Below are 24,380 nucleotides of genomic sequence, written 5' to 3' on the forward strand. Positions count from 1 at the left end.
TACTGATTATGATAAACTTAACTTGACCTTATGTTTGGTGAATTAAGTGTGGATTCAACTATTTTTGTTAGATTTTTATGATCACTTCCGGGTCATCCGCCTACATGATTTGACCTCCTCCGTATTTGTACGCGAATAGTTTGGGGATTTACGTGATGTAACTTGCTAGTTATGCTTGATTTTGTTTGCTGTTTCGATGCTGAATCTGATATTAAGTCTTTTGTGAGGGCGCAGAAGGGACTGTCTCCTCTAAACACCGACAAGCAAGGTTCGTAGACGAGACGAGACAACGTTACACGACAGTGCACTACAAACTCATGTTATGTTTGTGTCCGAGTACAATAATGTACATAATGTCTTGAAATCATAGACATCATCTGGGATCAAGCCTGAATACCGTTGACCTGTTTGTTTTCTCCGTTTTCTACATTGTTTTTATTTGTAATATCGTCTTCTAAGCACGACTGATTACTACCGTTGGCGGCGTGGTTGGGCCCCCCCAGAGTCACCCAGACGACATTTTACACTTTTTTACAGTTTTTTTTTTTTTTTTCAATTACACTATATTACTCAGAACTTTATATTTCACTTATTTATGCATTGTATAAAATTCGGCCCCCGCCGAATGACCAGCGGAAGAAGGCCAACCTACAGGACTGTACTCAGGGCTATAGTATTTTGGCACACAGATGATTCATTGAGCATGATAGGCATGTCTGTATGTGACTTGAACTAAACATTGAGATGGACGTATCAAACGGGGACTGTGTTTTGTCAAAATTTGGTAAAAAATAAACAACCATCTGCAGAGGCGAGTAATCTTGATTGTAGGGATGGTAGTTCATATTATATTATATACTGTAAAAGGATTAATTATTCACTTGGTTTTAATTTTGCTTATTTCGCTGACTGGAAAATTAAAAACTAGTGAATATATATATATATATAATATAATATAAAATATATTCCAAGTTATAATATGGAAAATTATTTGCAAAACATTTCAAATTTCAGCCTCAGGAAAATGCTTTCAAAATTCCGTCTGAGTGACCACAACTTAGAAATAGAATTAGGTAGAAGAACAAAGCCCAAAATAGAATTAGAAAATAGACACTGTAATAAATGTAACACTAAAGCATTAGGAGATGAAAAACATTTCCTGCTATTTTGTATTGGTTATATAGAACAAAGAAAAAAACTGTTTGATGAGTGTTCAATAAATATTTACACAATGGATGTGAATTCCATATTTAAAAAGATTATGGAGAATAATATAGCCTTAGCAAAATACTTAAAGAGCACAATTTTTAAAACCACAGAAAGTAATTAATTTATTTTTTCTTTTATTTTACTAACATTTTATTTTTATCTCATATGTATTGTATGTTTTTTATTTCTTTGTATTTATGTTCCTTACCATACAAAAACCCTCTGAAAGTTTTTAGTAGTGTAATAAAGTCTTTATTATATAAAATTGAGCATGAAACACATTATCTAAAACCCACTGAATATGCATGAAATGGTAAATCATCAAAATTTTAACCCAGTGAAAATTGGTCATTTTACAGTAACTAAAGAGTGTATAGCTCTTATAATCATTGCAATTGATTTTTAATGTAAAAAAACAGCTGAGTGGCCATTACACAAGGCAATGACATGTTTCTTTATATATTATCCAGCAGTATGGGACTCAAAATGTCAGTTGTTTTCTGCAATTTTCACACTCATGCTTGAAATTATCCATTATCTGACACGCTAAATGTCGAGTTCTATTATATCAGTGGTTAATAAGTTTGGCCATTCTTAGTGTATGTTTATAATAATGCAGCAAATTTGCAGTGTTTTATTATCTAAAACCGTTTTTCGTGTTTTTCTTGAGTTAAAGTTTAGATTGAGTATGACTCATTGGGACCGTCGTCAAATTGGGTGCGTTCAGAGTAGGACATTCAAACTCACAGTTATCGTTCAAAAGATAATGATGGTGCGAAATATGTCTGGGTTTTTTAAGAAAATGCTTTGTTACAGAATAATAGTCTGTTAAAGGTGTCAAGTATGAAATAATTTGGGGACAAAAAAAGAAACCGGTGTAGAAATCGGAAGAATAGGTCTTTTGATTACCAGAGACACATTTCATTGGACTTGATTATGAACAATGCCTTGGGCAAATTTCACCCATCGTGGACTTAGTTATTTCTACATGGTTCACCATTTTTTTGGTCATGTGGTAATTATGTAAACAATGACTGTCCAGATTGTGGGAACTTATCCCTCTATACTTAAATTATACCTAAATTACAGTTCTGAATGAGACAACAAACAGAGAATGCTTTATTCAAAAACGTCACCAAACCCTTTTGCTACCTTAAGGTAGTTTGCTACCATTACCGTATTTGTCCAGTACACCATTCATCAAAAGGCAAAAAAAAGGATGTCAGTTTATTTACGAGTCACAATTATTCAACTATGTGCATGACTATGCTAATTTAAAAATAATTTTAGTCTTTTGTAATTCACTCTCCATGATTTTTATAGACTGGCTCAGCCATGTCAATTTTTCTTTTTTTTAAATCTTGGTCTGACATGAAATTACTGCAACAGGTCTATTCTGAGGCATATTCATAATAATTGTTATTATTTATTCATGATCGTGTATATGCAGTAATGTTATGGAACCTGGGAATGAGACATTTCCGAAACAGGAAAGTATAGAATGACGCTTGTACAAAAGATTTTATGTATCGTGTTACATATGTGTTATAGTTTGTGTGGAAGAGGTCAGATCAAAAGCTACTTTTTAACTTCTACCAATTAGCATTTTTATCATTAAACTCAAACTATTCAATAACTACTAAGAGTGCGACAGAACAGTCCAGTCGTAGATTATGTTCAGTTTGCGCTATTAGTGGAAAAACAAAAGCTTGATGACTCGTGTCTAGGTTCCCCAAAAAACTTGTGCACTGATCAAAAATTGACATTTGTTATCGAAAGTTTGCTTGCTGGTTGGCAAAAGTGTAACAGCATTGTGGCTGTGATTTGGCTCGGAGTATAGCCACTGTATACTATGAGTCTGAACAATTAGCGAAGTTTCATGAAGTTTCATGTCAGGATTGAAATTTATTGAACTATGAAACAGGAAACATCAATATCTGCTTGAAACAACAACAAAAATAATAATAATAATAATGGTGCGAGGTTCTCAAGTGTCACATGACACAAAACTCAAGTTGTGATAGGTTGGTTCTAAACGAATCACTGATTACGGTAATAACGTCATAGGTCAAATATAATATAATAGGAATACGAATAATCTAAACTAAACATCAAAGCTATTGCTGCACAGAAATAATACAGCAAATGGAATAATAATTATAGAAAACATTTTGATGTCTAACTAGACAATTCAACTTAATTAACAAACACACCTATGATTTGCATCTCGCCCTGACAAGCGTATAGTTGATCTGAGATACCATGTACATTTATGATTTGTGGATTACCTTGCTTGATTAAATAATTTTAGTCATTATTAGTATCCTTGCAATACTCTCTCTATATTCTGCTTGTTCACAGATGCTGCAAAAGATGATCTCACGTTGTCAATCATTGGACAGGAGCGCAATGGTGAGATACTCTACACCTGGTTGGGCACACCACCGTTTGATAAAACGGGAGATAATCAGGAGGTGACATACATTGGTCTTTATGACCAAACCACAAAGGAAAACTCAGTAAGTAACATGACAGTGATGATTAGTGATGTAATCACAGTAAATGATGTTCCATTTCATAGGTTTGTCTGATTTGCATTAAATTTGACATTAACACAACAATGTACTCATTCTAGAGGCAAATTGGAGGGTATTTTTATTTTGTTTAATTTTTAACCTATTTGATACAAGACACATCGTTATTAAGAAAAATTGTCTTGTTTATGATTTTGGATCTGTCATCAAAGTGTTATGTCATGTTCAGTACATTGTAAATAACAAAGTGACTGATATAATCCTTCAGGAATAAAGGTAGTTTATAAAAGTGTTTAGTGTAAAAACATGTTCAACTCACAGTAGTACTAGTGTTTTATACAAGCATCGTATAGAGACAGGAACACTGTGTTCATCAGGCAGGTAAGAGGTTGTCCTTTTACATACAGGGTCTTCTTTCAGAGCTTGAAATTTACGGAGACATCAAAACAAATTCTTGATGTCCAATGAGTTTGCCTTGATGCCCTTTGATATTCTCCATGTTATTTCTATATGCTAATGCCATTTTATAAATTTGTGCCTTGAAAATGGATGCCCTCTCAACTGTGAAGGTCAAGCCCTGGGATATCATATGTTTAACTTTATATTATTATCTTATTTCAGGTTATATTCATTCATGAACAGAAAGTCTGTATTGTGGGATGTTCTATTAACCAAGAGAAAACACTCATTGCATTTACATCTCTGGACAATGCAGATTTCACATCACAAGATTCTTCCAGACCATTTGCAAGTAAGTTGAAATTGTAAGCAAAAAGAAATAATAATAATATTATGAACACAATCAGAATATACCTAAGAATACATTTGATTTTTATAATTTTTGACATATTGATAACTCTGTAGAAAAATGTATTCCACAGCACCTGTTTGGCTTTTTTTTTGTGCTTTTGCTTAAAGTGTTAACCATGTTCATTTTTGTTTACACATTCAATCAAACATTCTCTCAGTTAATCTGAAAAAAAAAATTGTTTTGCTTCTAGTCCTAGGAAAAATTCAACAAAGATGTGATGCCATTTTAACTTGTTATTTTTTTGCTTATTTAAACATTATTCAAAACCACAACAACAAGATAAACATGTATGTTTTTGTTTAACTTAAATAATGCTTTTGATTGCATGCATTAAAGGTTGTATCTCAGTATGTGACCCAATTTCTCAGGCAAAGGTTTCAAACTGACATAAGTGGCGCCGAGAAGCAAAACCTTTTTTTTTTTTTAGCTCCGCTGTCGACTTTGTCGAGCGGAGCTTATCATATGAGTGATTGTCCGTCGTCGTCGTCCGTCTCCGTCGTCCGTGTCAATGTTTTACTTGTTCGACTTCTTCTTGAAAACTACAAGCCTGAATGCTTTGATACTTGGTGTATATGTACCTTGGGTAGACCTCTCTCAGATTTGTTCATTTCATGATGATATCTTCAATTCTCTAATTTTGGTGAATATTTTTGTCATTTTTAGTAAAAAGTGATATTTTCGACTTCTTGTTGAAAATCGCAAGTGCAATTGCTTTGATATTACATATATAGGTACTACATGTGGACCTCTCTCAGATTTGTTCATTTTGTAATGATATCTTTAATTCTCTAATTTTGGTGAATATTTTTGTCATTTTTGGTAAAAAGTGATATTTTCGACTTCTTGTTGAAAACCGCAAGTCCAATTGCTTTGATATTACATATATAGGTACTACATGTCGACCTCTCTCAGATTTGTTCATTTTGTAATGATATCTTCAATTCTCTAATTTTGGTGAATATTTTTGTAATTTTTGGTAAAAAGTGATATTTTCAACTTCTTGTTGAAAACCGCAAGTTCAATTGCTTTGATATTACATATATAGGTACTACATGTGGACCTCTCTCAGATTTGTTCATTTTGTAATGATATCTTTAATTCTCTAATTTCGGTGAATATTTTTGTAATTTTTTGTAAAAAGTGATATTTTCGACTTCTTGTTGAAAACCGCAAGTCCAATTGCTTTGATATTACATATATAGGTACTACATGTAGACCTCTCTCAGATTTGTTCATTTCATAATGATATCTTTAATTCTCTAATTTTGATGAATATTTTTGTAATTTTTGGTAAAAAGTGATATTTTCAACTTCTTGTTGAAAACCGCAAGTCCAATTGCTTTGATATATTATACATATAGGTACTACATGTGGACCTCTCTCAGATTTGTTCATTTTCTAATGATATCTTCTGTTCTTTAATTGCCATGTGCATTGCTAACAGCGGAGCTATCTCAGCCGACAGACTGCTTGTCTTATAGATGCAATACCATTGGTCAGGAATAAGATGGATTGCCATTGGACTTGTGTTGAATAGTTTATCATTGGTTAAAATAAATATTTAATTCCCATCAAACATAAAATATTTCACACAACTGAATTTTTTTACAATTTCAGAAAAAGGAAAATAAAAAGATTGTACATGTATATTTCTTTTTCATTGTTTTCTATAGATATTTACAAGTCTTTTCGGGCTGAGGTGCAGCCACAGAACCAAATATTCATTGACCACCCAGAAAAAGGAAAATAAAAAGATTGTACATGTATAATTTCTTTTTCATTGTTTTTTGTAGATATTTACAAGTCTTTCCTGGCTGAGGTGCAGCCACAGAACCGAATATTCTCTCTTAATGTGGAAAGACGCAATCTACTCAGATGTCAATTTCTTTATAGCAAGTTGAAGGGGTTCAGTGAAGTGCCCAGCAAAGAAGCACACATGCTGTTTTTTCTCCACAAAGAATGTAAGTATAACGGAATGATCTTATAAAGAAATTTATGAAAACCAGCTGTTCTTTGTGGAATTCGATCCATATTATTTCACTGTTTATGCTCAATAAAACGCCAAATTTTCAACTCCATATCATGTCTGATATTGGTCCCATGTAATTTATACAATGCATGTGAAATACAATGTTTTTTTTCACAAAATTTGTTCGTACACAGCGAGCCACTATTTTTATTAATTCTCACAATGAAATCAGTTTCTTGTTAGATACAATGGATATTCCTAAATTTCAAAATGAAATTTGAATTCATAAATCTAAGAACACTTTCACAACTTGTTTTCTTCCAGCTATTGGACTGTATAAAATATCCTTGGCTAGAATGGGACATAAAGGTGTGGTATGTACCCTTATTTTTTTCTCTGCAATCTGCAGAACCACAGTTTTCTGGCAGCACCCTATTCAAGTCCAAATTTGAAAATAATTATTACCGGTAAAATGGTACATCTCAACAAACATTTTCTTGGCCTCATTGAATTTTTACCCCTGATATAATAAGAACTGTCAATGTTGGAAGTATACATGTTAACGTGTTTTTCGTCTCTCTGGGTTGCTGAAGAGTGACCTCTAGTGCTAAGTTTGGCTAATGCTTTAAATGATAATTGAAACAAAATAATCTTCATACTGGTGACATATGGTAACAGACAACTTGCTACACTACTACTGTTCCGGCCCAGTCCAATAAAATGTCTAACGGTTTGAAAGTTATTTGTGTTTGTGATCTGACCAGTGCACCTTTAAGCCAATATGAGATTTCCTGACGATGTATAATAGTGGTGATTGTCTAATGACAAGATAAATTTCTCTGAGTTGTATTTTGAAAATCATCTTTAGTGTAGACCTTTGTTTTTATAGCTAACATTTGTTCTTAGACATCTTTGTATATATTTTATCTGATTAAAGAATAATGTAGTATATCCAGCAACTATTTACTGTACTTGTCTATATCTTGTCTTGATTGTCTCATCCCAACCTACGGTAACTTACTCTTTTGGTACCTTTTTTAGGTTATGAGCGGCCAGCCCCGTACCAAACAGATCGTCAAAAAATTCCTGTGGTCACAGTGGGATGCCTATACTCAGAGGCTTTACTTTCTCCAAAGAAGAAAAAAGAAAACTGAACAGGGAGATGACGTCCTTTTGACTTGCTATGAATTCAAGGAACATTTCCTTTTTGAAACTGTGGTAAGCTATTGCGCCCTCAGTCTGCTGCTCAAAGTATAGTTTTGTTTTCCACTTTTTACATTTCTTGTTAATAAACTGAATAAAGGAGAAAAAGAAAGTGTTTTGGTTGTTGTTATTTAATAAATCTTGTTTGAATGTTTGTACTAATTTACTATTGTAAAGTATGACAACATTGTGTTTACCTATTTTTTTTCAGCTAAATCTTCCGTTGTGCCTTCCTTTGCCATCTGAGGTCTCAGTGTAAGTTTTACAACAATTCATGTGCGTGACTCCTCAACTTGTTTTTTTCATCATATTGTTAATTGTCCCATGATAGCTAAGCTGGGTTAGATGTTCAACTTGAGAGAGGTGTTAGTTTTAGGGTTCATTAATCTTCAGCTGTTATCAAATATTTAAATAAATTGTTGTCAGTAGTCTACTGCTCATGGCAAATTTTAGATATTTACTACGTTCACGTTACGGGATCTCGGCACGTGCCGAAATTTGTAATTCGTTGTGTTTGCAGAGGGATTACAGCCATTGTGTTCACTTTATTCAGGACCCACTTTGGACCAACTGGGCTCGTGCCGAAGTCACGCTCTCATTCGTTGAACTGTTGGCCCAAACATGGAAAACAATACGCATATGATGATAATAATAATTGTTATAGTGAAATTATATCCATTTGTTGCAATGGTGTTTATTACGAGCCATCGTGCACATGAACGACAGAGAAGATTCGAAACACAATTATTTTTTTCATGTCAATGTAAAATGTGCAAGAAAATAGAGGTTGCAGCAGCACATAAATATGCGTCGCTGACGACGGTTTGCATTCATTTCATTCATTACTACAGCATCCGACCATCTACTAGTATATCTGAATTTCCTGTCATCGTCATTTCATGCTAGTATCAATCAACTTATGTTTTTCTTAAATTTACCACCGAGGGCGTGATTTTGGCTCATGCCGAGCGTTCAGGTAGCAAATCTTGGCACGTGCTGAGTTTCGGTCCCAAGCATCTATCGGGACCGAGATCAAGTTCTTTTCGGCACGTGCTGACTCGGCCCCGAGTCTCGGCACATGCCGAGATCTCGAACGTGATCGCCACTATTCTTGTTGTACTTTATTATTACTATGGCAACCATACATGGATATTTATTTAATTATTTTTCTTGTGTTTTTTATAGGATTGATTATTTCATGAATTTTCTTGGACCCCATGTGTGTGGTAAGCATGATATATCATGACATTTCTTTTGTAACTTATTATTTTCATATATAGGAATATATGAATAATTCATTTGTGCTTTCATTTTTCAGATGGTAGCATAAATCTAGAAGTAGTCTCTCATGTGGGAGGTATGTATCACAGAAGATCAAGATAAGGATGTAGTTGTGTGTTGAGTTTAATTGGTTACATTCAATCTTCACATCACACCACTCTTTTATGTCATGTCATTGTGCCATTGACCACTCGCTCATATCAAGTCATTGGGCCATTGACCACCCTCTCATTTGAGTTAATGTCCTATTTATTACTCCTAGGTACATTGTGTATATGTTACCAGCACCCATTATACTACAACAAAACTAGGAGTAAAAAACCAACATTACGCCTGAAGGATGAACATGATGAAAAATGGACAGATTTGTCAGATGAAACCATAGCAACAATAGATGTCAATTATTCAGTTCTGATGGTGCATGATGGGAGTAATTTAAACTGTTGTATACCCAATGTTCCAATAGATATTGCTGAAAGGATGAAATTAAAATTCATTCCTCTAAGTAAGTATTACGGGATGTTTTGACATTATTTGCTGCTTTCCTATGTAACATATTCTGCCGAATGTGTAGCAGGCATGTATTTTAGATCCATGGTTTGAATATGTTCTACGCGACTCTTACAGCAAAACATTTATTCTCTACAGATATACAATCTGTCAGTTGATAAACCAAGACAGCATATGTTAACCAAAACTGTTGCCAGTGGAGCAATAGCAAGCTTAGAGATGTGCAGTCAAGTACATATTATATCCTTGTTCACTGCGACCGGGACACCGATTGCTAGTTTCACTCACCCGCTCTATCTAGAAATGGATTATTGCAGCCTCAAAAATTAGAATTGCTCATTTCATTACTCAAGCGTCATGTTTCGTTCATTCCCCTATTCTGCCAAATTTTGTTTTTAATGTATGCATTGGCAAATTCTGTTCTTGGTGTAGTCATACTTGGTTTTTGACAGTTTAGACTAACTTTTTGATATTATTATATTGATTCTTGTGAGAAATGTGTACAAATATTATTTTCATTAAGCATCAGGACTGCTTTAATGTCTGATTTCTATTTATAAGTACATGCAAAAAAATGACATTGGCAATTTGTTACTCCCAGAGGACTATATTCTAGTATATGCACCAGGCTACGTTTCCCATCTACTAAATATAACATCGGAGTTAGAACCGTGTCATCATATCGCCATGGTAACAACTGATAGCAACCATCCTTGGGTCGGTGATGAAGAGACGTCCAAAAGACTTGTAGCTTTTCTTTATGAGAAAACCTCATGTAAGCACGATGAGAAATCACACTGTTGCACTTTATATCATTCCACTCACTCACAATCAATTGAATTCAAATTTCACTTGAAAATATATTTTCCATGTTTTGTATGTATTCCCTGGTACCGGACATGACACATGATGATTTGTTTCTTATAATTTTCATGCCATTGTGAATGATTCCTTTATAATTGAAATTCATCTGCACAATTAGCTTATTAGTGTACACTTCCCATGCTTTATTTGTGTAATATATAATTTCATAACAATATTATTTTTCCCTAGGTGACTGCATTCTCGATTCAGTTTCTGGAAAAGCTTATAAAATAACTCTGAACAAAGATGCTGTGATAGAACTGTTTATCAACACATCACAGCTATCGGTTCGGCTCTCGTTACTACATATGGTACTTGTACATATGAAGGATGGAGATCTAAGTAGAAAGGTAACATAACGAAAAATAACAGTGATTTAGTTCCTGTTATATTTTGTTGAAATTGAGCCACTGCAGCATATAGCATCTGAGCTACTGCTGCATAACATGTGGGCCACTGCTGCATAACATGTGCGCCACTGCCTATATTTTTCAGCTTCTGGTGCAGATATGCCAGGACATTGCATCATTGGAATCAACAAGTCTCCTCTCTGAGTATCTTGTAGCAACTACGTACAATGCCATGAAAAAACAAGTAGACAAAGATGTGTTGAAATTGCTGCCATTTACGTGTGTTGATACATTCAGAGGTCAACTTGAAAAGGTAAAAAGTAACTCAGTTTTCAGAGGTCAGAGCAGTTCAGGTCTATAATTGATTTAAAAAAATGGTATGACAAAGAGATGCATTGTTTTTATAAGGCATGTGTAGTAGCTTGACAATTTACAGAATCAAATTAATGTCAACTTCCTGTAGGATAATTCTGGTCAACAAATTGCACGGTTTACTTACACGCCAAAGAAAAAACTACTGGAAACCATTATATGCAAGGTGAGTGTAATTAATTTTGTTTAACAGACTTAGAGCTCATGGTGTCGATGTTTACATCCTCACAGGGTTTTTGGTAGCTCATTATGATGATTGGTATTCTCATCCTGCTATGCTTACGATTCACGGTAGCTTATTGTGATGGCTGGTGTTCTCATCCTGCCATGCTTGCGATTCGCGGTAGCTTATTGTGATGGCTGGTGTTCACATGTTGCCATGTTTGGAGTTGATTATAGTGTTCTATGTTTATATGTGTGTAATTGTACTCAGTGTGTATTTTTATTTCATGTATTTATTAAATTAATTCTATTGTTTCTGCTAGATAATGAGTGTATTGTACTGTGTTGTTTTGTAAATAACAATTATAGCTAGCAGCCTAAGTAGTACGGTATTATAGGTAGGCCATATGTGTGACATAATAAGACAAAGTAATACATGAACTACATAATTATATGTGAAAATAATATATGTACAGTTAATACATGTATGTACATTAATACAGCAGAGCAAATCATCACTGAAATGAGCAACAATAATCCAGATTGAAACAACACTTTTTAGTCCCTGTTCGGACGAAATCAGAAAACGGGGACTTATAATTCGGTCTTCGTCCGTCCGTGCATCTGTGCGTCCGTGTGTCCGTCCGTCCGTCCGTCCGGAGTCATATCTCAGAATCCCTTGGACTGATCCCGTTCATTCTTTGCATGTGCCTAGTACTTTATGTGGGACATATGCACATGCAGTGGTTTAGCGATTCGATTCAAAATGACCAACTGGCAGCCTTCTAGCCTGACAAGTTGGCGTAGGTGGCGCCCTGGACTGCTGCGATCCCCACCAACGCCTGACAGAATAGTGTAGTTTTTTCTTATCTCCGACAACTTTTTGTCGGCACCAATCAGATTTCAGAAACTATTGATTTTGACATCCGTCATAATTTAACCATTCACGAAGCGTTGCGATTGTTGAGACAACAACTTATCACTTCTGATCGTCTTCCTGCCCATTGTTTACCAACTCGTTGAAAAGTATGTGTGAGGTTGCCGACAGCACGCGTCAAATTGCCGTGGACACAAGTACCAGTTAAATGTTCAACCTAATCATCAACTCTATCAAACAGGCTAATGTTGAACTTGAGAGCAAATTGAACATCCAGTTGAAGTCTGAACAAAAACTCGGAATTGCGTCACTGTATCGGGGCATGGAAGGTACTAACGGAAGGAGCCACGACGTTCGTACCTTCCATGATCGGGGTGAAGATGCGTTGATTATTCTACCAACTGGCTTTGGGAAATCACTGATTTATTCGCTGGCGCCAAAAGCATTCGACATTTGTTCAGAAAGTTCTGGCTCGATAATATTGGTTTTCCCATTTAATATCTCTGATGGTAGACCAAGTTAAGCGATGTTTAAAGTACGGGATTGTTGACTTGTTATCTTTATCGTGCATAATCTTGAGTGGCGTTTGTTTATATTTAGCACGTTGTAATCTATGACTAACAGAGTTACCATGACTACTTCATTGAATATTCATAACTACACAACAGAATTTAGATCTGGGTGTGGAGTTTCTGTTTTGAAGTTGCCGACGAAAACTACACTATTCTGTCAGGCGTTGGTGGGGATCGCAGCAGTCCAGGGCGCCACCTACGCCAACTTGTCAGGCTAGCAGCCTTCTTGTTTTTTGAAAATGTTGTATTTTGGACATGCTTTGTCAGTTGTCATTCAAACTTGGTACATAGATTATACATGTTAGGATACATGTCCATGATGATTTATTTCACAATTGGATCAAAGATGGCTGACTGGCAGCTGACTGGCAGCCATCTTGTTTTTGGAAAATGTCGTATTTTGGACATGCTTTGTCAGTTTTCATTCAAATTTAGTACATAGATCATACATGTTAGGATACATGTCCCCGACCGTACGTGAGTTCCTGAGTCTGTCCGTCCGACTGTCCGTGTGTTCGTCTGTCCGTGCATCAGTCTATCCAACATCATATTTCAGAATCCTGTGGACCGATTTCGTTCAATCTTTGCATGTGCCTAGTACCTTATGTGGGACATATGCACATGCAGTGGTTTAGCGATTCGATTCAAAATGGCCGACTGGCAGACATCTTGTTTTTTGAAAATGTTGTATTTTGGACATGCTTTGTCAGTTTTCATTCAAACTTGGTACATAGATTATACATGTTAGGATACATGTTCATGATGATTTATTTCACAATTGGATCAAAGATGGCCGACTGGCAGGCATCTTGTTTTTTGAAAATGTCGTATTTTGGACATGCTTTGTCAGTTTTCATTCAAATTTAGTACATAGATCATACATGTTAGGATAGATGTCCCCGACCATCCGTGAGTTCCTGAGTCTGTTCGTCCGACCGTCCGTGTGTCTGTCTGTCCGTGCGTCAGTCTATCTATGTTGTATTTTGGACGTGCTCTGTCAGTTTTCATTCAAATTTGGCACATACATGTACTTTATACATGTTAGGATGCATGTCCATGACAATTTGTTTCAAAATCTGGTCAAGAATGGCCGATTGACAGCCATTTGACTTTTTGGCCTTACTACTATATTTCCACAATTTATGTACCATTTTCATTCGTATTTGGCACATACATCATATATATTAGTGTGTTTCATAATCAGATCAAAGATGGCTGAATAACGGCTGTTTTTATTTTGGCCATATTACTATGACACGAAACACGTGTTTTGATGTAAATAAACAATCTGTTATATACGCCACTTGGAACTCAAGTTTCAAGGACATGCTCGCGACAACCCCTCCGCTTTAATATGACGAGCACAAAGAGAACTTAACGGGGACTGTGTCATTTTCAATGACTTGTTTAGAATTGAAGTAGCAAATTTAAAAAGTCTTTCACAATCAATGGTATGTTAGTACTGCACATGTACTGTCTACTGTGAAGTACTTTTTTTTCTTTGAAGTTATTTTCGCTTAAGAGATGAATCAGTGAAAATAAAATCCACTGAAAATACCTTTTTTCCTATATTTCACATTCAACTCATTAAAAATCGGTGAAAATAAACTGTGTACAAAACTCCCAAAATATCTTTTCAACAAAAATTAATTCTAGCTATAAAAGTATTTTACAGTAATCAGAAACAGTAGTGATCAGGTGTGTGTTTTGAATCTCCATGTACATGTCATTTTCACAGCCATTACAAGAATATCCAAGCACCTCATGTGAGGTAAGCATTCTATATTGGAATGTCACTGTCTCCTTCACAGCATGGCTTGTATCATGTATCCTGATAAATCCTATACAACATCTATTGTATGCAGTTTACTATTCTCATCTCTCATTTATCTGTCACGCTGAACTATCATCTTTTGAATACTGAATTCACGCCCGCAACATATCAAACTGCATAACATTTATTTATTTATTTATTTATTTATTTATTTATTTATTTATTTATTTATTTATTTATTTATTTATTTATTTATTTATTTATTTATTTATTTATTTATTTATCTATCTATCTATTTATCTACATTTATTTATATTTATAAAATCAAGCAAGGAAGACAATTTATGTACATTTGGTTTAAGATTAACTATGGAAAAATGCAGAAAAAAATTAGAAATTGTTGCAATGATATTTTCCTGGTAGGATTTTGATGCGACATTTTAAGGTTTTTGACTATCATTTCTCTGTTTATTTTGGAACAAATTGTGAACTGCTTACAAGTGCTGATTATTTGTAAATCTATACAGGTTTGTATTGTGATAGGTGACAATAGTTGACTTGTTATTAATTTGGTTACTGTATGTAGTTTATCTCATCATACATAGATGTACCAGTACTATAATTATGTACCATATTTATCTGAACGATTGCCAACCGCAAAAGAGTGCCCATAGGTGATGTTTCTACTCCTGGGCAATCTTTTGGTGTCGCAAAAAACGAACACAGTAATAAAAATAATTATTTTTCAAGAGCACAAATTAATAAAAATACATAGAGCACAAATTAAAAGGATACCAATTTAATTTTTTTGGAACACTGAAAATTAATAGAAAATATATTTTTATATATTTTTTGAATTGGGCATGCAAATTTTCATGGTGAAGTTCAAACTACTGTATGAGATAGCTCATCTGTGGACATAAAAACAGTTGATTGTACAAACAATGTTAAGAAAAAAGTGTCATAATGTAGCTCTGGGTGATGTTTTGGTTCCAGTGATCTCCTAAAATATGAGCCATTATCTAAAACATCACCCAGGTGATCTTTCAGATAAATATGGTATAGAACTATCAAAAAAACAAATTCTGTAAATTTAACTGATCTTTAGCTTTTTATGTCTCATCACACATCTCTTGTAGTGCTCTCTGTTTTAAAAAAATTCAAATAAATACTTCAGTTTTATAGGAATATGTTTATCAGATTGAGAATTAGTCAGTCTTATAATCACATGTTGAGTCTTGAGTTGGAATGCCGATTTCTACTTACATTCAGGTACCAGTTGACAGAAGAGAAAGGCGACAAGGTGATTTAGAGTTTTGGGATAATATCAGAGCTCATCTTAGATTGTCTGTGGTTGATCAGAATACAAGGTTTTGTACAGCCTCCATCAAGCAAGAAGTGGAAACACAGGAATTGGAATATGCAGTAAGTATTTGTGAAATGATATCAAGAGTACCTCGCAGTGTACATGTAAGCCAACTCAATAACCCTGCTCATAAAACCTGTGTGGTATATTGTTGGTATCTGTGTCAGTGCTAGGACATGACAAGCATAGCAACTGTTATGTTATTAGCCACGCAAAATTATCATTTTGCATACAAAAAATTAAAAAACTTGAATTGTATATGTTGAAAATCTATTATAATATAATGTATATATTCCGTTATATAGATATCCCACTTTATAGTGGATATTATTTCCTTACACCATATGTATTTAATATGCAGATTTCAAGTAGATTCAACTAAATTTGTTTAAAATTAATTCTAATAGTGATGATTTATTACAATAATAAGTCCCCCATAGCGTTCAGTAATCTCCCTAGAAAAACATCATAGAGTATCGGATAATTAGCATAACAATACCATATTTTAATTAATTCTATTGTATTCATTGTTATGCTAAATAAAATCTATTGCTCGTCCAAAATTAAACAGTTCGAAACCCTACTCTTTAATGCCCTGGAGAGAACCCTGCGCATCATTTTGCACATTCTTCTGTGTTTTTCTATAATTTAGTTGTTAATTTTGAAATAGATGAACAAAATTTCCCATAACAGATTTTTGAACATTTTTGTTTTGGTGAAAATTGACAGTGTTCATAGACTGTAATTGATGTTCTTTTGTTTTACAGGAAGCTTTGAGTCAGTCTTCAACTCAGTCATCTGGTGCTAGAAGTGGACTTCCTCGATTACCAAGAAGAAATTATTCTTCCACTGCCATCAATAAACGAGCATATCTACACGACACTAGTATCACCATACCATTTTTAGATCAACAAGATGAAATTGAACGATATCAGGAAATTCGTGTTGGTCTGGTAAGTAAAATAAAATTATCATAAAATAATATAATGAATATTTTTATATAAGTTATGTAATTTGAAATAAAGTCTTAAAATACTCATCTGACTTATGGCTATAGTACTCAGCTCATTTATGGTGGTGGCTCCTTTGAAAATGTCACTTTCCATTCACAGACTCAATGGGCAGGCCAATTCCACTGGCCGAGATTCATTCACTAACGATTGCGACTTCGGGGTAACCTTGGTTAAGGTCCGCAGGCGCTTGTGTTCTCTACCGGGCCTGGTTGACACCAGGGTTGAGCATTACAAATTGCCATTTGATAGAGAGATGGCCACACAGCCCTGTCATGTAGTCCCAAACATGAATAGGACTTCTGTGGCAAAATGCACTATGTGTCGTCACTAGCACTTGCACTTTGCACATACAGAAAAAAAGTCAGGAGAGACAACAGTGATACTCAATGATCGGAACTGTCGCCTGGCACAAAAAAAATATTTGAAAAAAAAAAAAATTGCAAAATGAGTTCTGTCACCATTAATTTCAATTACACTTTTACATTGAAGAAACAAAAATGGTCCAAAAAAATATGCACAATTTTTACAATGTTATTCACATATCAGAATTTACGATGTAAAAATTGTTATTATCTGTGGGTAAACAGATGTAGTCAAAGTTTTTCATCATTAATTTGTTGTCTAATGAAATTCCACGTCCTAACCAATCAGAATGCTGTGTTCTACTGACACACTTCTCCCGAAATTCCCAAAGACATTCTTGTAACACAATGTGGAAGTGAACTTGTGATGTCAAAGTATGATCAGTGGGCATTGGCGACAGCATGATTTTTTTTTAAAAACTGGTGGTAACCAATTTTTGAAATGTAAACTTTGGAAAACAAATTCACAATTGTTAACAGGTCAATGTTGAAATGTTTATTTGTTCAGCCTATATTCATTATCAGTATTTGAAAAAGTCGCACATTCAATTTTAGGACATGACTTATAAATAAGTTTCCCCGATTAAGTAATCACCCCCAATAAGTAAGGATCTGCACTAAGTTGGCAGAAACTTCTGTGATTTTTACAAACCATGTTACTCTAGTAATCCATTAAATTCAAATTTACTGAAGGTAGAAGCCTACTCCTAAATGCAAATAACCAGAATTTATTCATTTTGCAATAAATTGAACTCCCGGGCAATATAAGGATAATGACTTCAAAAAAATGTGGGGGTCACCAGCCTAATTTTTGAGAAAATAATGGTTGTATTTTTATGGATAGTAGTTATTGTTGTATAATATTCAAAATTCCAAATATACATGTAACTTGTTATCGGTTGTCATGGCTCCTATTTACTACTACTACTAGGCCATTTTGTCAGTAGTATAATGCTTTTACCATAGGTTCATATGGCAGAAATGTTATGCCATATTTCAAAATTAGGATGGTGACATAGGCTGAAAAAATTCTATGATGTGAATGATGGTGAGTTTTAAAAAGAGTCAAAAAATGCAATTTTTCTTGCGTTCTACAGAAATATTAGGACAAGTTTCCCATAATACGTAATGAACATTATCATGCAATTTATGCACTTAAACAATTTTCAAAAATTGTTTATCTTATTGACATTTATCTTTATTGTTATTTGCATTTATTCTTCTTTAAATTTCACTGAAGTACACCACATTATACGCTTGACTATACTGTTTTATTTATTTTTTTTTCAGTTAGTGGATAAATTGGCTGCCCATCTTTCTCGGTATTTGAAAAGGGAAGCCAAAATAAAGGCAACAAATATTGCGACAGAATTTGTTGGATGTCAGATACGCCAATCAAAACAGCTGTTACAGTTGCTATGGACAATGTTTGGAGTTGAATCAAAGGATGAGTGTGGTGCTACGATTGGGTATAGAACACTGTGAGTTCAACTGATTTTGAATTTTTATACCTCTCAATCTTTGTTTTGACTCCTGCTTTAAATTAATTTTTACCAACTTTCAGGTTTTCCACTGATATCTTGGAAACAAAACATTGCATTTCAATGAAACTTGGAACATGGGACTGTTTAAATTTTTTGGTTGAAACCTGATAATAATAGCTTTTCAATAGGTATCTCAATAACAATCAATAGAATTTGAACAGTTTGTCCCTACATAATGTCTATATGTGACTCAATTCAGAAACACTTTAATCAAAAAAGATATTAGATATTCTCATTTGGATGAGTATACTATATTACATCAGTGGTCAATAGTTTCTTAGAAATAATTCAATTTCACAACACTCTATAATTGAGACACATGGTAAAGCTATAATAGATAAGTGTCTGAGGTATAGTGCTACACATTTTGTATAATTGACAATTTTGAGATAAAGGCATGTGTTTTTAAAGACTAAAAAAGTGTTGGTATTCATTGTATAAATACATCTATAAATACAGGTAAACTTTACAATGATCTAAATGACTAATTGAAATCAACATTTTAGAGCTTTGAAACTAATATTACTTTATAAACACCCAAAACATATTGTTGTCAATGAACTGTACAAATATTTGCTTCTTTTTTTTTCAGGAAAAGGGATTCCTCAGAATCTGATTATATTCTATTCCAAGTAATTGAAAGATACTACTATGTATCAGAGGAGCTATGTTATCCACAACCACCAGGTAAATATAATAAAGATCTAGTTATATTATTACACTCATAACAATATAATTAAACTTGTAGAATTTTGCTGATTTAATTCTCCATTCACTACATTTTTATCTTGTCTGTATCACCAAAGATGGAAGGGAAAGGTATATTAAGGGGAAAATGTCTGTCCGGCGTTTTTGTCGACGTCGTTGTTAATAATTGTTAATGTGTGCACAATAATTTTACTAATTCTATTCCAAACTTTATCAAACTTGGTCACCTAATTCATCAATTCGAACGACAGATATCCTGTGTAAAAATATCATGCAAAAATTGAGAAAATCTGATAAAATATTTTGACTGTTTCTACTTGACTGATCACTGGTGATACACCTTCAAAGGTCACTGATCCCAGTGGGAAATATGCGTTGTTGTATGTGTTCAATGAAGCAAATCATTTATAATATCATTGGTAATGTACATGTATCTCCCAAATCCCATAAGATTATCCTGGACCAGTCTCTCAGCAAAATTGCCACAAGACAGCATTGTCTAACTGCTACCTAATAATAATAAAAGTACTAGCACAGTTAAACTGCAAAATTGGATATAAAACAAAAAATCAAGAAATAAGTACTGACTTTAAAATGATAACATTAGCATATTAATGCGAGTGAACAGTAGAAGCTGTTGGTTAGTCATTGTAGCTGTAAGCTACATAAAATAATCGTGTTATCGATAGAAGCTGCAACTACCAGAAGTGACACTGAGGGCAGTGGAAGCAGTCCTAATATAGGAACAGCGCAGATTGTAACTACAATGTGTTTGGTTATTGAATATTAATGCTTAAATACATACAAAAAAGTAACAATAATATCAAAATACAGCCATTAAAATACATGGAAGCAAAATTTTAGCGGAGAAAAAGTTTTTGATATAACTATACAAAGACACTATATGAAACATCATTGTTATAGATTGTGAATATTTTTACTATATTAAATAAATATATCCTTTGATCAATTTTCAGGATTCAAAACATTCTTTGCTATTATTGGTTATAACAGCCTTAGCCAGCAGATGCTTCTACAATATTTGGATTCTGGGGTGTTAGAACTCACTCCCGAGTTTATAGCATTATTTATTGATTCATTGCATGAAGGACAGGGAGATGTTGACTGTGACAAGTTGAAGTTTCAAATAATAAATAGACTTCCTCAGGTAAAGTCCTTTGTCCGTACTTATGTTATTGTTATAATTAATTATGTTTTTTTTAGCTCCACTGTTGACTTTGTTGAGCAGAGCTTATCATATGAGTGATTGTCTGTTGTCATTTGCATCAACTTTTTACGACGACTTCTTGAAAACTACAAGCCTGATTGCTTTGATACTTGGTGTATATGTACCTTGGGTAGACCTGATTTAGATTTCATGATGATTTCTCTAATTTTGATGAATATTTTTGGTAAAAAGTGATATTTTTGGCAACAACAGATGAACCTCTCTCAGATTGGCCCATTTCGTGATGATATGCATTCTAACTGCTGAGCTATCTCAGCCGAGGACTGCCTGTTTGTTCTGTTCATTTTGTCCCAGGTGAAACAACTGCAACAGTGCATTGCTTGTTTTATTCTGCTTGTATGTATCTTATTGCAATTGTATTTTTTTTCATAAAACAACCCAGTGTCTTTATACAAACCATTTAAATATGTAGCTAAATAAGCAATGACGCCCCTAAAATACTGCTCATGTATAAAAATTTCCATTTTGTATATTTGTCATTATCTTCCCTTGTTGCAACATTCACTTGCAGATAGTATTGAATTTGACATGCACATTTGTGAATTTGTATTTCTTCATTGATAATAAATAGAAATATAAAACAATAAAATATTTACTCTGGTTTATTATGTGGACAGTTTCTATTGGGAAATTCAATGCAAGCTAAATAAATGTCAGTGTAGCTGTCTTCAATGTGCTTCTATTTACTGATAGTTAAAGGAGAGCTAGATGGATGCTAATAGCCTGTTTGGGTCAAGGTTCTAGTGCATTTACGGTACAGTAACTGTGACCTCAAACAGGCCATTAGTACTGTTAGCATCAGAGTTGCCATAATTTGATGAGTTTCGGGTGGTTTCCTTGCAGCCCCATCACAGATTGTGTGATTAACTGAGGTTAAACGCTAGGTTTTCTTTTTGATTGTTTTTAGCTTTTGACAAATTGTTAGATTTTTTCAGTTTAAATTTTATATAACCACTTTTGTTTTCCATGCATAATGATACATATTACATAAATAGTATTAAAATAAATAATTTGTGCATTTGACAGGAATCTATGGTGACAGCATTACAACACTGGGATCACCCTATGGCATCAAGATACCTATCACAGCAGTATGTAACATCAACTCTATTTGAAGGTAATTGGAGCAAACATGTGTCTTTTAGTTACTACAATCTCTGCTCTAACCCTAGTGCAATTCAAGACACTACCGTAATATATGCTAACTTTAAAAAAAACACCAGATTCATATTCATTCTCCTATATGATATTAATGGAGCAAATATGGTGAAGTTAGGCTTACAGTGTTGTTTCCGAACCTACCGGTATATGATTACTGAGAAACTTTGTGGTTGCCAAACTTTTTTATCTAAGATAAGATATCAAATATTAGTAGCTTCATCTACCACTGCCATGAACTAAAGCCATATGTAGGTTTTGAAATATTTCTGAATTGGATTGCAGATGACAGTCCAGATATTGATGATTGGGAAAAGCTACCAGCTTCCTATATTCCACCATTGACCAGTGATTCACTTCAGAGTTCATTGAGTCAACATAGTGGTAAGTTTCATCAACATTCTATGGCAGTGGCAACATTGCAATTCATCTAAGCTACAGGTATGTAGAGATATGTGAAGCTGTCATAGCTCATAGCAAGGTTGATTTTACCTGGCATAGTTAAAATTATATACATTATATTTATCATACTTCATAAACAACAAAATAGTTGTTTTCATTGGTAAAAACATCACTGAATGCATTTTAAGAATATGAAGTTTTGTTGCATGAAGATATTGAAAAATCAATACTAAGAAAATGTACTTATTTATTTATTGATTATATCTTTCAGAAGAAAGTATTCACGAAAGCTCACCAGCATCATCTTTTCCCCCATTAACTACATTGGTCAAACTTCTTGAAAAAAAAGGTATTATAGACTTTTATACTTTTGCTTCTGGTTACAAAATATTGCTGACAATAAAGACTTTATTAAAGTCTGATCTGAATGTTAGTCTCTTGATGGGATTCCTTTGTTCATATGTAATCATTATGAAAGTTTTATAAAAGAGCACATGTCAATGAATGTGTGGCCTTTCACCTTTATGTGTCTGTACTGGGAATATAATTTCGTGACATTGCAAGTAAACATAGTTATTGATGAATGCATTTGAATGTGAACATGATCTTCTGTATACATTACTTTTCAGAATTTGGCATGACATCTTGCTTTATATGTTTTTATAATTTATCTTACAGCATTTGAAGGGCCTAGAACAGTGATGCCAATTACAACTGAGCGCAAGATTGATTCTCAATATGTAGAAGAAAATGCTTTGTATTATACAGTTAAGCAATGTGGGGATAATCTGAAAAAAGTGACATTTTAGATAATATTGTATATTCATCTTAAATAACATTACATATCATTTACACATATGTGACCTAGTTACAATACATATATGTATGTGCAATCATGTACAAATTTTTTTAAGATTGATTCTGCAATTGATTTTTATATAAAGGCATGTTTTCCAATAAGTAGATTGGTTTTATTTATTGGTTGCTGCATGGGGTTGGAGATACTCCACAGACCTGATGTGTGTGGGTATTAATTATCTAATTTCTAATAATAATTTTAGTCCCCGTAGGACAAAGTACATAACTGTGGACTTATGTCCATGCATTCGTCCGTCATCATGGTGGGTTTACTGATGCATATCATTTTGTTTTGCAATTTTATTTAAAATGGCACTGGTGATCTGTCTCTTCCTCAATTGATATTCTTCCAGATTTGGTTTAAATTTGATTTAAAAGAAATAAATAATGGGTTGAAACATGTTTTCAGTTATTTTTGAATTTCAGTAAAATTTAGTAAAATAAAACTACAAAATTTGAACATCAACCATGCCTTTGCAAATTTCATAATTATCTTGGTATGAACACTTATAGTGGGTTACTGCCTTTTAGTTTGTGATTTGATATATCTAAGAATTGACAAGGACAAAACATAATAGATTGGATGTTGGCTTCAGTTGTTTTTAGATTTTGATAAAATTTAGTAACTCGCAGACATATAAAAATAAAAAATTTAATAAAAAAAATTTGAACATTACATTCAAACTTGGTATGAACATCAAACTCATAGTTGCTGTTGACATAGGAAGTAAAGTAAGCAAATAACACCGAATAAACGGCAAGGTAAAGACTATGTCTATGTCTATGTCTATGTCTCAGGGATGGACTCGTACAAGTCGGTTTGTTTTGATAATTTGATTCAAAATGGTTGCCATGTTGGTGTTATTTTCTTGTTTCTTGTTGGGTACAATTTTTGATAGACATTATGAAAGGAACATTGGCACATTGATTTACTTTACGTTTTGGTGCCCTTTAAGAGACTGGTCATTATTTTTATGAAATCATTTTATCTTTTGATTTGTTGAAACTAATCGAAACGTATGTGAGGCATCATCTTTTTTGCAATCAATGAAAGCCGCGATGTGAAGTTGACCTTATTTCTCTGCTGAGAACTGTCTTGACAATTATTAATGAAATATTTCCATCCAGAGCATTTATTCAACATTCGCAATACATATGCACACTGAAACAATAATTATTATAAGACAAATTTGATTATCCCACTCACTCCATAAGGACACTTGCATAAATTG

At 33.7% G+C, this 24,380-nt stretch overlaps 1 protein-coding gene across 2 annotated transcripts; it reads left to right on the forward strand.

Annotated features, from left to right (window-relative positions):
* The first annotated feature begins 99 nt into the window (after nucleotides 1-99).
* On the forward strand, nucleotides 100-23,614 carry LOC100371940 (gamma-secretase-activating protein-like). 2 transcript variants are annotated; one of them, XM_085497111.1, is made up of 24 exons: nucleotides 100-268; nucleotides 3,571-3,728; nucleotides 4,365-4,494; nucleotides 6,348-6,515; nucleotides 6,848-6,897; nucleotides 7,565-7,741; nucleotides 7,938-7,981; nucleotides 8,912-8,952; nucleotides 9,045-9,083; nucleotides 9,270-9,512; nucleotides 10,119-10,292; nucleotides 10,571-10,731; nucleotides 10,877-11,044; nucleotides 11,195-11,269; nucleotides 14,453-14,485; nucleotides 15,761-15,913; nucleotides 16,622-16,807; nucleotides 18,520-18,710; nucleotides 19,366-19,460; nucleotides 20,459-20,649; nucleotides 21,757-21,847; nucleotides 22,174-22,272; nucleotides 22,562-22,639; nucleotides 22,969-23,614. In XM_085497111.1, the coding sequence occupies exons 1-24, from the start codon at nucleotides 172-174 to the stop codon at nucleotides 23,097-23,099; spliced, it is 2,973 nt and encodes a 990-aa protein (XP_085353237.1). In that variant the 5' UTR covers nucleotides 100-171; the 3' UTR covers nucleotides 23,100-23,614. The 2 variants fall into 2 exon arrangements, with proteins under 2 accessions (XP_085353237.1, XP_085353238.1); XM_085497112.1 differs by lacking the exon at nucleotides 14,453-14,485.
* The last annotated feature ends 766 nt before the right edge of the window (nucleotides 23,615-24,380 follow it).

Source organism: Saccoglossus kowalevskii, chromosome 3, assembly GCF_978046115.1.
Source record: "Saccoglossus kowalevskii chromosome 3, keSacKowa6.1, whole genome shotgun sequence".
Classification (NCBI taxonomy): Eukaryota; Metazoa; Hemichordata; class Enteropneusta; family Harrimaniidae; genus Saccoglossus; species Saccoglossus kowalevskii.